This window comes from Primulina tabacum, chromosome 12 (genome assembly GCF_025594145.1).
Source record: "Primulina tabacum isolate GXHZ01 chromosome 12, ASM2559414v2, whole genome shotgun sequence".
NCBI classification, from domain to species: Eukaryota; Viridiplantae; Streptophyta; class Magnoliopsida; order Lamiales; family Gesneriaceae; genus Primulina; species Primulina tabacum.
The window spans coordinates 36,712,503-36,725,664 of NC_134561.1; the positions used below are offsets into that span (position 1 = coordinate 36,712,503).

General features: G+C 33.3%; 1 protein-coding gene across 2 annotated transcripts in view; it reads right to left on the reverse strand.

The window, feature by feature from the left end:
* LOC142520064 (uncharacterized) overlaps positions 1-9,905 on the reverse strand; it is a 32,267-nt gene extending 22,362 nt beyond the window's left edge. The window contains exons 1-6 of one of the 2 annotated variants that reach the window (XM_075623017.1): positions 9,233-9,905; positions 8,104-8,939; positions 7,629-7,662; positions 7,507-7,568; positions 5,645-5,685; positions 5,141-5,182 (exon numbers count right to left, since the gene is read on the reverse strand). In XM_075623017.1, the coding sequence (XP_075479132.1) occupies positions 5,141-5,182; positions 5,645-5,685; positions 7,507-7,533 (110 nt within the window). In that variant the 5' untranslated portion in view covers positions 7,534-7,568; positions 7,629-7,662; positions 8,104-8,939; positions 9,233-9,905. Of the gene's footprint in view, positions 1-5,140; positions 5,183-5,644; positions 5,686-7,506; positions 7,569-7,628; positions 7,663-7,765; positions 8,068-8,103; positions 8,940-9,232 lie in introns of those variants that run through there. The other variant, XM_075623018.1, reaches the window with a different exon arrangement.
* Between the last annotated feature and the right edge of the window lie 3,257 nt (positions 9,906-13,162).

Here is a 13,162-nt window from a genome sequence, read left to right on the forward strand (position 1 = left end):
AGCCCTTAACTCTAGCCACCTGTCTCTCACTTTGTATGATATGATCTTCTGTTCTATATAGTGCTGCATTTTCTTGGTTTTAGTTAAAAGCCTTTTTTTTGGCTGGGGCTATTTTACATTTGGTGATTTGTAAAGTGATTGGGATATTTTTCTTGTTTATGGGGCCTACCCGCTTGAGTTTACTGGTTGGAAGTTGGGTTTTCTTGAAGTGTATCTAGGATGCTCTTAATATTCATGCATAATAAATATCCTACCTAGAAACTTGATATTTAGCCCATGCTCTTTGTTTGAAGATTTGATTGTGCGTTCAAGAATAGACTTTGGCTTATCATTTCACGTACTTCGCTCATTGCTATTCAAGCCACATGAACTGAGTTCTGAGGTCGATTGGTTGTCGAAGTTTCATATTTCCTTAATTTTCATTGTTCGGGAAGGGGTGGATTTGTTTATGAAATAAGTGGGATTTGTTTAATTGGTCAAGTTTTAAGATAGCTTATAGCTGAAAGGCTTGAATCATTTACATGAGTCTGTAAGCTAGATGATTCTTCAAGTCTTGAAAGGCTTGCTCAGTTTTATCATCCCATCGAAATCTTTGGGCTTTCCTCAATATCTGAAAGAAATGATAACTTCGATGTGCTGATCTTGATATGAACTGGGACAAAGCTGCAGTTATGCATGTTAGCTTTTGTACTTCCTTGATAGTTTTAGGAGAAACCATCTCCAAAATAGCTTTCGCCTTCTCCAGGTTGACTTCGATTCCCTTTTCGATTACTATGAATCCTAGAAACTTGTCACTCTTCAAATCCATAAACCATACCATAAGGAGTTTCTCTAGTCGTAGTCCGGGGAGTGGTTCGATAAGCCCATAGAACACTAAGTACTTGTTCCACCCAATCTACCCTGCAATCTGGCCTTTAAAACATGAACAATTAATCGGTTAGTGAGTTTTCCTGTTAGCTTGGGGATAAGCTACTGAAGTGAAGGACTGAATAATCTTCATTTCTTTACACTAGGCCATAATTTTTCGCCCATGGAACCATCGGCCATTATCGGATATTATCTTCCTTGGTAGCTTGAATCTGCAAACTATGGTTTTCCATAAAAATTTTAATACCTCATCTTCAGTGATTTTGGCCAGGGGCTCGGCCTCCATTCACTTGAAAAAGTAGTTAACTGCTACTAACAAGAATTTCTTCTGGGCTCGGGCTACTGGGAAGGGTCTCACAATATATAGGTCCCATTGATCAAAAGGACAAGATACTCAAACAGGCTTCAAAGATGAGGCCGGGCTGTGGCAAAAATTACCACGGCGTTGACATCCTTCACAAGACCGGACCACCTCTCGGGCATATGTATTAATAGTAGGCTACCAGAATCCAGCGAGGCTTTTTGAGTGAGTACTATGGTCCCAAGATGGTCTCCACAGCACATGTCATGAATTTCCCTTAATACAAATTTAGTTTCTTCCTCGGCCAAACACTTGAGCATTGAGCCTTAAAATGATTGTCGGTACAATTCTCCATTGATGACATTGAAACGGGAACATTGCCTCTTATTTTTTGAGCTTGTTGAGGATCTCTTGGCAACCGGCTTGTTGAAATGAACTCGAGTAAGGGCATTCTCCATGAATTTTCCTGAGAAATCACTGGATCTATATCTATGGTTGACACTAACTTCGTGTGATGAATAACATCCTTGCCACCCTCTCCTGCCAAAGAGGATGCCATCTTGGTGAGTGCATCAGCCTTAACATTTTCTTCCCTCGGAATCTGTTCTGCACTCCAATCAGTAAAACTTTCCGATAGTTCTTGAATGGCTTATAAATACTCTTTTAACCTCCCTTCTCGGACCTCATAAGAGCCTTTGAATTTCTGAATAGTTAGTCGAGAGTCTGAATATAGGATGATTCGGGTAGCTCCAGCTTCCCGACCTCATTATTTGAAGTCCGGAAGTCCAATGTCACTGTAAATTTTATCTTTTCTCCCGTGGGAGAAACTAGAACGACTCCCACCCCACTACCTTCCTTGCTGGCCGCACCATCAACAAACACTCTTCAAAATTCTTCCTGCCCAGACTGTGCCATTTCAATCAGGAGATCTGACAAAGCTTGAGCTTTTATGGCGGTCCTTGTCTGGTAAGTGATGTCATACTCCTCGAGCTCTATTTTCCATTTTACCAGCCTCCCCGAGATGTCCGGATTAGTCATGATTTTCCCTCGTGAGCTATTGGTAAGGACAATGATAGGATGAAACAGAAAGTAGGGTCTCAATTTTCTTGTGGTTATGATCTCTGCACCCGTTTTTCCGTCTGCTCTTTTGGCAATTTTTTCACCAGAGACCGGAAGAAGTCCCCTTCCTGGAGCCCCTGTGTGAACGCCGTAGTTTTGGTATCAAAGGTGCATGAAGGTACTTCCAATGCTGCTTTATTAAGTTTGCGGATGTATAAAAATAGTCTTTCTTGTACCTTTTGCTATTGCTGAAGTGATTTAAAAAGGCACTTGTAAAGTCCACAAAGTTTTGTATACTTCGGGAATCTAACTTGTCAAACCATCGTTGGGTTGATTCCACCAACGTGGTTAAGAAAGTCTTGTACTTGATCTCATCACCATAACAATGTAACATTGTCATATTCTCAAAACGGGCCAAATGCTCTTCAGGGTCCGAATTTCCGTCATACTCCTTGATGTTTGCTGACTTATAGTGGGCCGGTAAGGGCTAATTGATTATGAGGTTGGAGAAAGGACACCCTCCTCTTGGTTGAATTCGAGAATTTTGAGAGGACCCGGTTTGTCTTTCTAGCTTCTTCACTTTCTATTTCAAATCTTCCAGTTCTTCAGCCATGGTAAAGGCTTTGAAACATTCTTGGAGATTTCTTCCTCCCCCTCCTCCCCTGAATCCTTCCTTACGGGGTGCACGACTGCTACTGGGAGGTAACTTTTCTATCATGGCTTTCTGGACAGCCGCTGCTATCTATTGAGTCAATTGTTCGAGATTGATCATGAAAGTTTGCCGGGGGTATGGGGAACATCTGATTTCTGAGGACTCCCTTCTGGAATTGTCCCTCCGAGCTGATTTTCGAGTGGAAACCATATCTTCGTCTCAGATCTATGTTTCCATAGACGACGCCAATGATGATGACCGGGTGAATTGGGTTTGAGAGAGGTGTGCAATTACACCGGGTCGGGCTGCTTCCTACCCTGATGTATCAGATCTTGGATGAGGGATGTTCGGGCTTTGGTATATCTGCACATTTAAGATAACAAAGATCGTTAGTGGGGCGCCAGAATATTCTCCGGCGTGATCATTCTGATGCTCAAAGTCAATCAAGTGATTTTATATCAGGATAATGTATAGAGAGTATGCGTGTTTATTGAAAATGTCTGAATGAATTAATATCAAACAAACCTGGTATTGATAGGAGAGAAGTCAATGATAACTTTGTTTTTAGTGCCAAGCTGCTACTCATGACGAGATGATCGTCCATGCTTCTGTTCACTGATACTATCAAGTCTGACAACTCATACCTACTTCAGCCTAGTCACATCACCCCCCGTGTGCTGAAATACCTCCCAATGATGATCAAGACAGGGCGCCCCATACTTGTTAGCTCTTACTACCCTGGTTGATCTACGCGCTGATGGGCTTTGCTCAACCTTCTCGGCTTCTTGACTATCCAAAACCCAGACTAAACGATTAGTTTTGTCTCCTAAACTTGGAAGATAGTTTTGTACGACAAATCTATTTCATTGATAAGGACTAGACTCGATACAGAAAAACAAATTTCAGATTCATTGATTTTGTTTAATGCTAAAATTTGTTTGATTGTATTTTATTTCATTCGATGTCTTCCGATTATAGTTCTAACTTGTAAGGGTGAGTTTGGTTTGAATGATAAGAGGTTGATTAATAAATAATCAGTCACAATAATTTGTTTGGTACAATTTTTAGCTCTTTTTTTTTATCTCCAAGACCCGCATGTGACCGACACTGTACACTTCTTCGCCAAGTGATTACTTTTGCAATTTCCATGTTAACGTGTATATTAAACTAAGACTTTTAAGCATTTGTTTACTTATGCAATACGAAAACAAACAGAGAAATTAGAAAACTGTAGTTAAATTCAAAATTCAAAATAAATATTAAAATATAAAAGTTTATGCAATAAAATATAATTTTACAATTTTAAAAATCGTCTTAAACCCAATTAACGGATTTACTACTCACTATTTAATTTTTAATTATTTTTCAAATTATATTATTCAAAATAATAATAATAATAATAAATAAATAAATAAATAATAAGATGTAAAATAATAATAATAAATGAGAATATACAAATTAATATCAATAATAAAAATTTAAATAATGATAAAAAAATTAATTAAATTAATAAGAAATTATTTAATAATAAAATTATTGATTAATTATAATTATAATTAATGATGAAACTATAATTAAATTATTGATTAAAAGAATATAACATTAATTATAATGAGAATAATAATTGTAAATCAGGATATACAATTATAGAAAAAAGTTAATAATAGAATAATAATTGTATATCAGGATATACAATTGTATATTAGGAAATTAAATTATAGAAAATAAAAAATGAATTTTTAATATTAATATCAGGATTTGTATAATAAAAAAATTAATAATAAATAATAAGAAATACTTTTTTGATAATTAATAACAATGACGAGTCGTAAGAAAAATAATTAGTAAAATAAGAATGAATTAGTCCACAATTTTAAAATCATACCAAATCTATCATATCATATCATACATATCAAACATAGCCTAAGTGTTTGCGATAAGTACATGTGAGATTTCGAGGACAAAATCTTTTAAGTGGGAAGAGAAATGCAAGGGAAAGAGAATATAAACTTTACCATCACAAACAATATGATATATGAGTTCCCATCAGTTTCAGAAAGTGTAAATAAAACAATCTGATAGAAATACCATCAATCAATCAAGAACCTAAAAAGAGGAACACATTGGAAAATCTTATTTTTAACAATTTCTTTTGTAATTTCAATAATTTTTCAATTTGAAAACTCGATTGAATTCCGAAAATATTTCACGAAATTTGTTGAAAATGGAAGAAATTATCACACGAGGAATTCAGAAAGTACCTCAACCGCATGCACTCATTCCAACTCCCCCTCCTCCGTTTTCTAGCAAAAATTTCCCCGGTGTCCCATTTATATAGTGATGGGAAACAATGAAATGTAAGAATACGCGCATGCACAAACTTATATTTTTGGGAAGTTTGAATATTAATTGTATTTTTGTTTACATATATTATGGAAAAAATTGTAAATATTCATTAATTCATTAATCATTAAATTTCTAGAATCTATTTATTTAAATTGTTAAAGTATGAACTTTTAAACATCAATTTTTGTCAAATTTATAGAAAATAAAATTGTTAAAGCTAAACATTTTAAAATGAAATAAAAAATTTATTTGTAAGGATTTAAAATAATAAAGAAAACTTAGGTGAGTATAATGTAAAACATATCAAATTTTCTCATAAATACTTCAAGAATACAATCAATTTTTTTTTTTTAAAAAATCGAAGGCTTAAAAACAAAAAACCAAGAGATGAGAAAGCATAGATTGAAAAAAGACGATACCCCGATGGATTTCTAAACTCGGTATCATCAAGTTTCCGAATCTGGTTGATCAAATTCTTGGGATATTATCAAAAGGAAAACACCAAAAGCATAAGCAAATCTACAATAAATGTAATGTCTACCATTTACTTATAGAATATATCTCAAGTCCTCGCAATTAGTATAATCAACCAGGCCATAAGTTCTTGTTTGAATAGAAGCTTTCAGTGAAAGTTGACCGTCATTCATGACCAAAATGTTAATTTTTTGTTCATTAAACTTCAAAATCATATATCTGAGAAGGAAAAAAATTAATGATAAAAAACAAATGTATGATATTTAATGATCTATAAGAAAACTAAAAACCTGACTGTTAGCAACGTAAGTCGAACGGAATATTCAATACTAATTATGTTTCAAATATTTTCTGAAAAACAATGAGAAAAATTATCTATCATCAAAGTTTTGTTGCGAAGATCAATAGAAAGGTAAAAATAAACAAGCAGATCATTTTAAAATAAATAATTTTTTAGAAAAAACTATTCATAAAAAATTATAAATTTAATGATATATAAAAATTTTACATGACAAGGCTTTAAAAATTAAGGTTATAAAGACTGAATAATTCATATGCATACTATAGGCTAAAGATTCCATTATGTATATGTAAATGAATGACCATCCAATATCAGCCGACAACCATTCCAAACAAAAGCAACCAAAAGTTCACGTATGGATTAAGAGGCTGTGCTTAAAGTTCGAAGGTCGTAACTAGAAGAAAATTCAAGAACATGGAATCAACCGGGAAAGTAGAAAACTAAGTTTTCGATTTACGATGGACAGAGTTAACTTGACTGTCCCTAGTCTAAAATAAGGTTCAACCTACATTGGAACTCATAACGTTTTCATTTTACAAATTAACTCATTCTTGTCAGGTTACCACAAGCAATAAGAATGATTTAAAAATATTTACAGCCAATTAACTCATTTATAAGTGTCTAGTTCACTTAAAGTGAGCATAAAATTCAATAAAGTTCAAAATAAGAGAATACACGACGCAAGGATTACCTACTCTTCCTCTAGGGGTCTCTGCTCCTACTGACACTCCTACTTCAGCTTCTTACTGGACTACCCTTGTATCCCTTAACCAAAAGTTAGTGTTGAAACCAAAGCACACGCCCAACTAAAAAATTACAGCTCATGGTTTTTAGCATTATCGAATTTACAAAGACATCAGAGAAATTTCAATTCACCATATTCACTAACATCAAGTAGTGTAGTTCATTTATTTTGTCATGTGTTACACTTTAAAATCCAAGCAAGTTTGCAAACATAAGCGAGAACCGAAAGGTGAAAAATTTAAATTTTAAGGTCAGTAAAAAAAAAATTTGAAGTCAAAAAACAAAATACCTGGGAAAGCATAGAATGAACAAAGACTTTACCCAGATATAAGTTCTAGTCCAAGAATTTCTAAAATCGGTATCATCAAGTTTCCAATCTGATTGATCAAATAGTTCAGATATTATCAAAAGGCACACACCAAAAGCATAAGTAAATCTACAACAAATGTCTACCATTTACTTATAGCATATGCCTCAAGTCCTCAAAATTAGTGTGATAACCAGGCCACAAGTTCTTGTTTAATAGAAGGTTTCAGTGTGGAAAAAGTTCAGGAGTTGCTCCTATTCAGACAACAAATGTGCAAAAGTTGAATGTCATTCATGACCAAAATGTCAATTTTTTGTTCATTAAACTTCAAAATCATATATTTGAGAAGGAAAAAATTGATGATGAAAAATAAATGTACGGGACTTAATGATATATAAAAAAACGAACATGACCAAACAACTACATAAAAAATTTTTTTTAAAAAAATGTATCACCTTCAGAGTCAAGATGAAATTCAGCATAACAGACACTCCTCGCTTTTCTTTCTCATATGATCCTGAAATATTACATAAGTAAATAACACAATAGCTAAAAAGACAAGTGATAATCAACCGACCTTCAAATCTTGCCAAGAGGACGAAGAAGGAACACTGCAACAAATGTCTACCATTTACTTACAACATATTTCAAGTCCACATAATTAGTATAATCAACTAGGCCATAAGTTCCTGTTTGAATAGAAAGTTTTAGTGCCGAAAAAAAGTTCAGAAGTTGCTACTGATTCAGACAATAAGTTTGCAAACGTTGAACTTCATCCATTACCAAAAGGTCAATTTCTTGTTCCTCAAACCTCCACATCAAAGATCGAAGAAGGAAAAAATTAAAGCTAAAAAGGAAGTGTATGGCTTGTGTTGATCAATAAAAAAAACACAAAAGCAAAGAGCCATACATCACATTACAAAGCTGAAAATGCAAAACTTCACCATCGTGATAAACTTCAACAAAACAGACATCCCTAGCTTTATTCATTCATATAATCCTGAAATGTTACACAAGTAAATAACACAAGAGCTACAAAGACCAAAACTTACAGCTTACAAAGCCAGGTGATAATCATCAACCGACCTTTAAATTCCTCCCCCCATTGCACCCACGATAACCACCACGACGATTACTTGAAGATGGTGGGACATCTGCCACCGTGTGGAAGCTCAACCTAAATTGAGTGGTAATAATGATTGCAAACTGACACATTTCCTTGCATTACATTATAAATTTAATGATATATTAAAAATATTGATACCATATAAACATCACAAAGCAGAAAAAAATAAAGGCAATGAAGACGGAATAATTCCATATACACAATATCCAAAAATAAGTCTTCAGCCTCCGATTCTCTAATTAGAACTTGTAAAATACGTCTTAAACCTCCGATTCTCTAATATCAGCAGGAAGGTTGACAACATAAATCATGCGAGATCAGCAACCACTCATTCTTGGTTCATGTGAAAGACGTGAAAGCAAAATACAGCATGGTAAATATTAATCATAAATATGAGCTCCAAAAAATTTAAAATATTTTAATATGAGTTTTACAACAAATTACTTATTTAAATTACCAACCGGTAAGAATCTTGCAAAACAAAATAGTTTTCTAACATAAAAAAAATCCCTTGGGATGAAAAGTGTTGGAAGAATTATTTTGCAAAAATCAAGTTCTCACGTCAAAGTTTAGATGACTTGCTTTTAGGATGTTTAATCATTTAACTTTCTTTCACAACCAATTTTGAAACGATAAAAATAAGGAAGAGGAAAATCATTTATCTTCGTTTGAAAGGCGAGATAGTAATTGCACCCATAAAAAAGTATAAATCATGAGAGATTACCATACTCTTGGTCATTGTGGAAGACGTCAAAGCAAATACTGCAAGTAAAAATTAATAATAATGATGAGCTCCAAAACAATTTAAACTATTTTAATATGATTTCTACAACAAATTACATATTAAAACTATTAATTTCTTGAGAATCTTGCCAAACAAAATAGTTCATCTAACATAAAAAAATCCGTTGGGATGAAAACTGTTAGAAGAATTATTTTGCAAAAATCAAGTTCTCACATCAAAGTTTAGGTGACATGGTTTTAGGATGTTTAACTATCTAACTTTCTTTCCCCACCAATTTTGAAATGATAGAAATAAGGAAGGGGAAAATCACTTGTCTTCGTTTGAAATGTCAGAGAGTAGCTGCACCCATAAACAAGTCTGCAAAAACCCAATAACACATGTTCAGAGAAAGGAGAATTGCGTGGTTCAATCAGACTTGTAAAACTTCAGAGTGAAGATAAAATTCAGCATAACAGACATTCCCTGCTTTTCATTCTCATATGATCCTGAAATATTACAAAAGTAAATAACACAATAGCTAAAAAGATAAGTGATAATCAACCGACCTTCAAATCTTGCCGAGAGGACAAAGAAGGAACACTGCAACAAATGTCTACCATTTACTTACAACATATTTCAAGTCCACATAATTAGTATAATCAACTAGGCCATAAGTTCCTGTTTGAATAGAAAGTTTCAGTGCCGAAAAAAAGTTCAGAAGTTGCTACTGATTCAGACAACAAGTTTGCAAACGTTGAACTTCATCCATTACCAAAAGGTCAATTTCTTGTTCCTCAAACCTCCACATCAAAGATCGAAGAAGGAGAAAATTAATGCTAAAAAGGAAGTGTATGGCTTGTGTTGATCAATAAAAAAAACACAAAAGCAAAGAGCCATACATCACATTACAAAGCTGAAAATGCAAAACTTCACCATCGTGATAAACTTCAACAAAACAGACATCCCTAGCTTTATTCATTCATATAATCCTGAAATGTTACACAAGTAAATAACACAAGAGCTACACAAAGACCAAAACTTACATCTTACAAAGCCAGGTGATAATCATCAACCGACCTTCAAATTCCTTCCCCCATTGCACCCACGATAACCACCACGACGATTACTTTAAGATGGTGGGACATCTGCCACCGTGTGGAAGCTCAACCTAAATTGAGTGGTAATAATGATTGCAAACTGACACATTTCCTTGCACTACATTATAAATTTAATGATATATTAAAAATATTGATACCATATAAACATCACAAAGACTAAAAAAATAAAGGCAATGAAGACGGAATAATCCATATACACAATATCCAAAAATAAGTCTTCAACCTCCAATTCTCTAATTAGAACTTGTAAAATACGTCTTAAACCTCCGATTCTCAAATATCAGCAGGAAGGTTGACAACATAAATCATGCGAGATCATCAACCACTCATTCTTGGTTCATGTGAAAGACGTGAAAGCAAAATACAACATGGTAAATATTAATCATAAATATGAGCTCCAAAAAATTTAAAATATTTTAATATGAGTTTTACAACAAATTACTTATTTAAATTACTAACCGGTAAGAATCTTGCAAAACAAAATAGTTTTCTAACATAAAAAAAATCCCTTGGGATGAAAAGTGTTGGAAGAATTATTTTGCAAAAATCAAGTTCTCACGTCAAAGTTTAGATGACTTGCTTTTAGGATGTTTAATCATTTAACTTTCTTTCACAACCAATTTTGAAACGATAAAAATAAGGAAGAGGAAAATCATTTATCTTCGTTTGAAAGGCGAGATAGTAATTGCACCCATAAAAAAGTATAAATCATGAGAGATTACCATACTCTTGGTCATTGTGGAAGACGTCAAAGCAAATACTGCAAGTAAAAATTAATAATAATGATGAGCTCCAAAACAATTTAAACTATTTTAATATGATTTCTACAACAAATTACATATTAAAACTATTAATTTCTTGAGAATCTTGCCAAACAAAATAGTTCATCTAACATAAAAAAATCCGTTGGGATGAAAACTGTTAGAAGAATTATTTTGCAAAAATCAAGTTCTCACATCAAAGTTTAGGTGACATGGTTTTAGGATGTTTAACTATCTAACTTTCTTTCACCACCAATTTTGAAATGATAGAAATAAGGAAGGGGAAAATCACTTGTCTTCGTTTGAAATGTCAGAGAGTAGCTGCACCCATAAACAAGTCTGCAAAAACCCAATAACACATGTTCAGAGAAAGGAGAATTGCGTGGTTCAATCAGACTTGTAAAACTTCAGAGTGAAGATAAAATTCAGCATAACAGACATTCCCTGCTTTTCTTTCTCATATGATCCTGAAATATTACACAAGTAAATAACACAATAGCTAAAAAGATAAGTGATAATCAACCGACCTTCAAATCCTGCCAAGAGGACAAAGAAGGAACACTGCAACAAATGTCTACCATTTACTTACAACATATTTCAAGTCCACATAATTAGTATAATCAACTAGGCCATAAGTTCCTGTTTGAATAGAAAGTTTCAGTGCCGAAAAAAAGTTCAGAAGTTGCTACTGATTCAGACAACAAGTTTGCAAACGTTGAACTTCATCCATTACCAAAAGGTCAATTTCTTGTTCCTCAAACCTCCACATCAAAGATCGAAGAAGGAAAAAATTAATGCTAAAAAGGAAGTGTATGGCTTGTGTTGATCAATAAAAAAAACACAAAAGCAAAGAGCCATACATCACATTACAAAGCTGAAAATGCAAAACTTCACCATCGTGATAAACTTCAACAAAACAGACATCCCTAGCTTTATTCATTCATATAATCCTGAAATGTTACACAAGTAAATAACACAAGAGCTACAAAGACCAAAACTTACAGCTTACAAAGCCAGGTGATAATCATCAACCGACCTTCAAATTCCTCCCCCCATTGCACCCACGATAACCACCACGACGATTACTTGAAGATGGTGGGACATCTGCCACCGTGTGGAAGCTCAACCTAAATTGAGTGGTAATAATGATTGCAAACTGACACATTTCCTTGCATTACATTATAAATTTAATGATATATTAAAAATATTGATACCATATAAACATCACAAAGCAGAAAAAAATAAAGGCAATGAAGACGGAATAATTCCATATACACAATATCCAAAAATAAGTCTACAGCCTCCGATTCTCTAATTAGAACTTGTAAAATACGTCTTAAACCTCCGATTCTCTAATATCAGCAGGAAGGTTGACAACATAAATCATGCGAGACCACCAACCACTCATTCTTGGTTCATGTGAAAGACATGAAAGCAAAATACAGCATGGTAAAAATTAATCATAAAGATGAGCTCCAAAAAATTTAAAATATTTTAATATGAGTTTTACAACAATTACTTATTTAAATTACTAACCGGTAAGAATCTTGCAAAACAAAATAATTTTCTAACATAAAAAAAATCCCTTGGGATGAAAAGTGTTGGAAGAATTATTTTGCAAAAATCAAGTTCTCACGTCAAAGTTTAGATGACTTGCTTTTAGGATGTTTAATCATTTAACTTTCTTTCACAACCAATTTTGAAACGATAAAAATAAGGAAGAGGAAAATCATTTATCTTCGTTTGAAAGGCGAGATAGTAATTGCACCCATAAAAAAGTATAAATCATGAGAGATTACCATACTCTTGGTCATTGTGGAAGACGTCAAAACAAATACTGCAAGTAAAAATTAATAATAATGATGAGCTCCAAAACAATTTAAACTATTTTAATATGATTTCTACAACAAATTACATATTAAAACTATTAATTTCTTGAGAATCTTGCCAAACAAAATAGTTCATCTAACATAAAAAAATCCGTTGGGATGAAAACTGTTAGAAGAATTATTTTGCAAAAATCAAGTTCTCACACCAAAGTTTAGGTGACATGGTTTTAGGATGTTTAACTATCTAACTTTCTTTCACCACCAATTTTGAAATGATAGAAATAATGAAGGGGAAAATCACTTGTCTTCGTTTGAAAAGTCAGAGAGTAGCTGCACCCATAAACAAGTCTGCAAAAACCCAATAACACATGTTCAGAGAAAGGAGAATTGCGTGGTTCAATCAGACTTGTAAAACTTCAGAGTCAAGATAAAATTCAGCATAACAGACATTCCCTGCTTTTCTTTCTCATATGATCCTGAAATATTACACAAGTAAATAACACAATAGCTAAAAAAGATAAGTGATAATCAATTGACCTTCAAATCTTGCCGA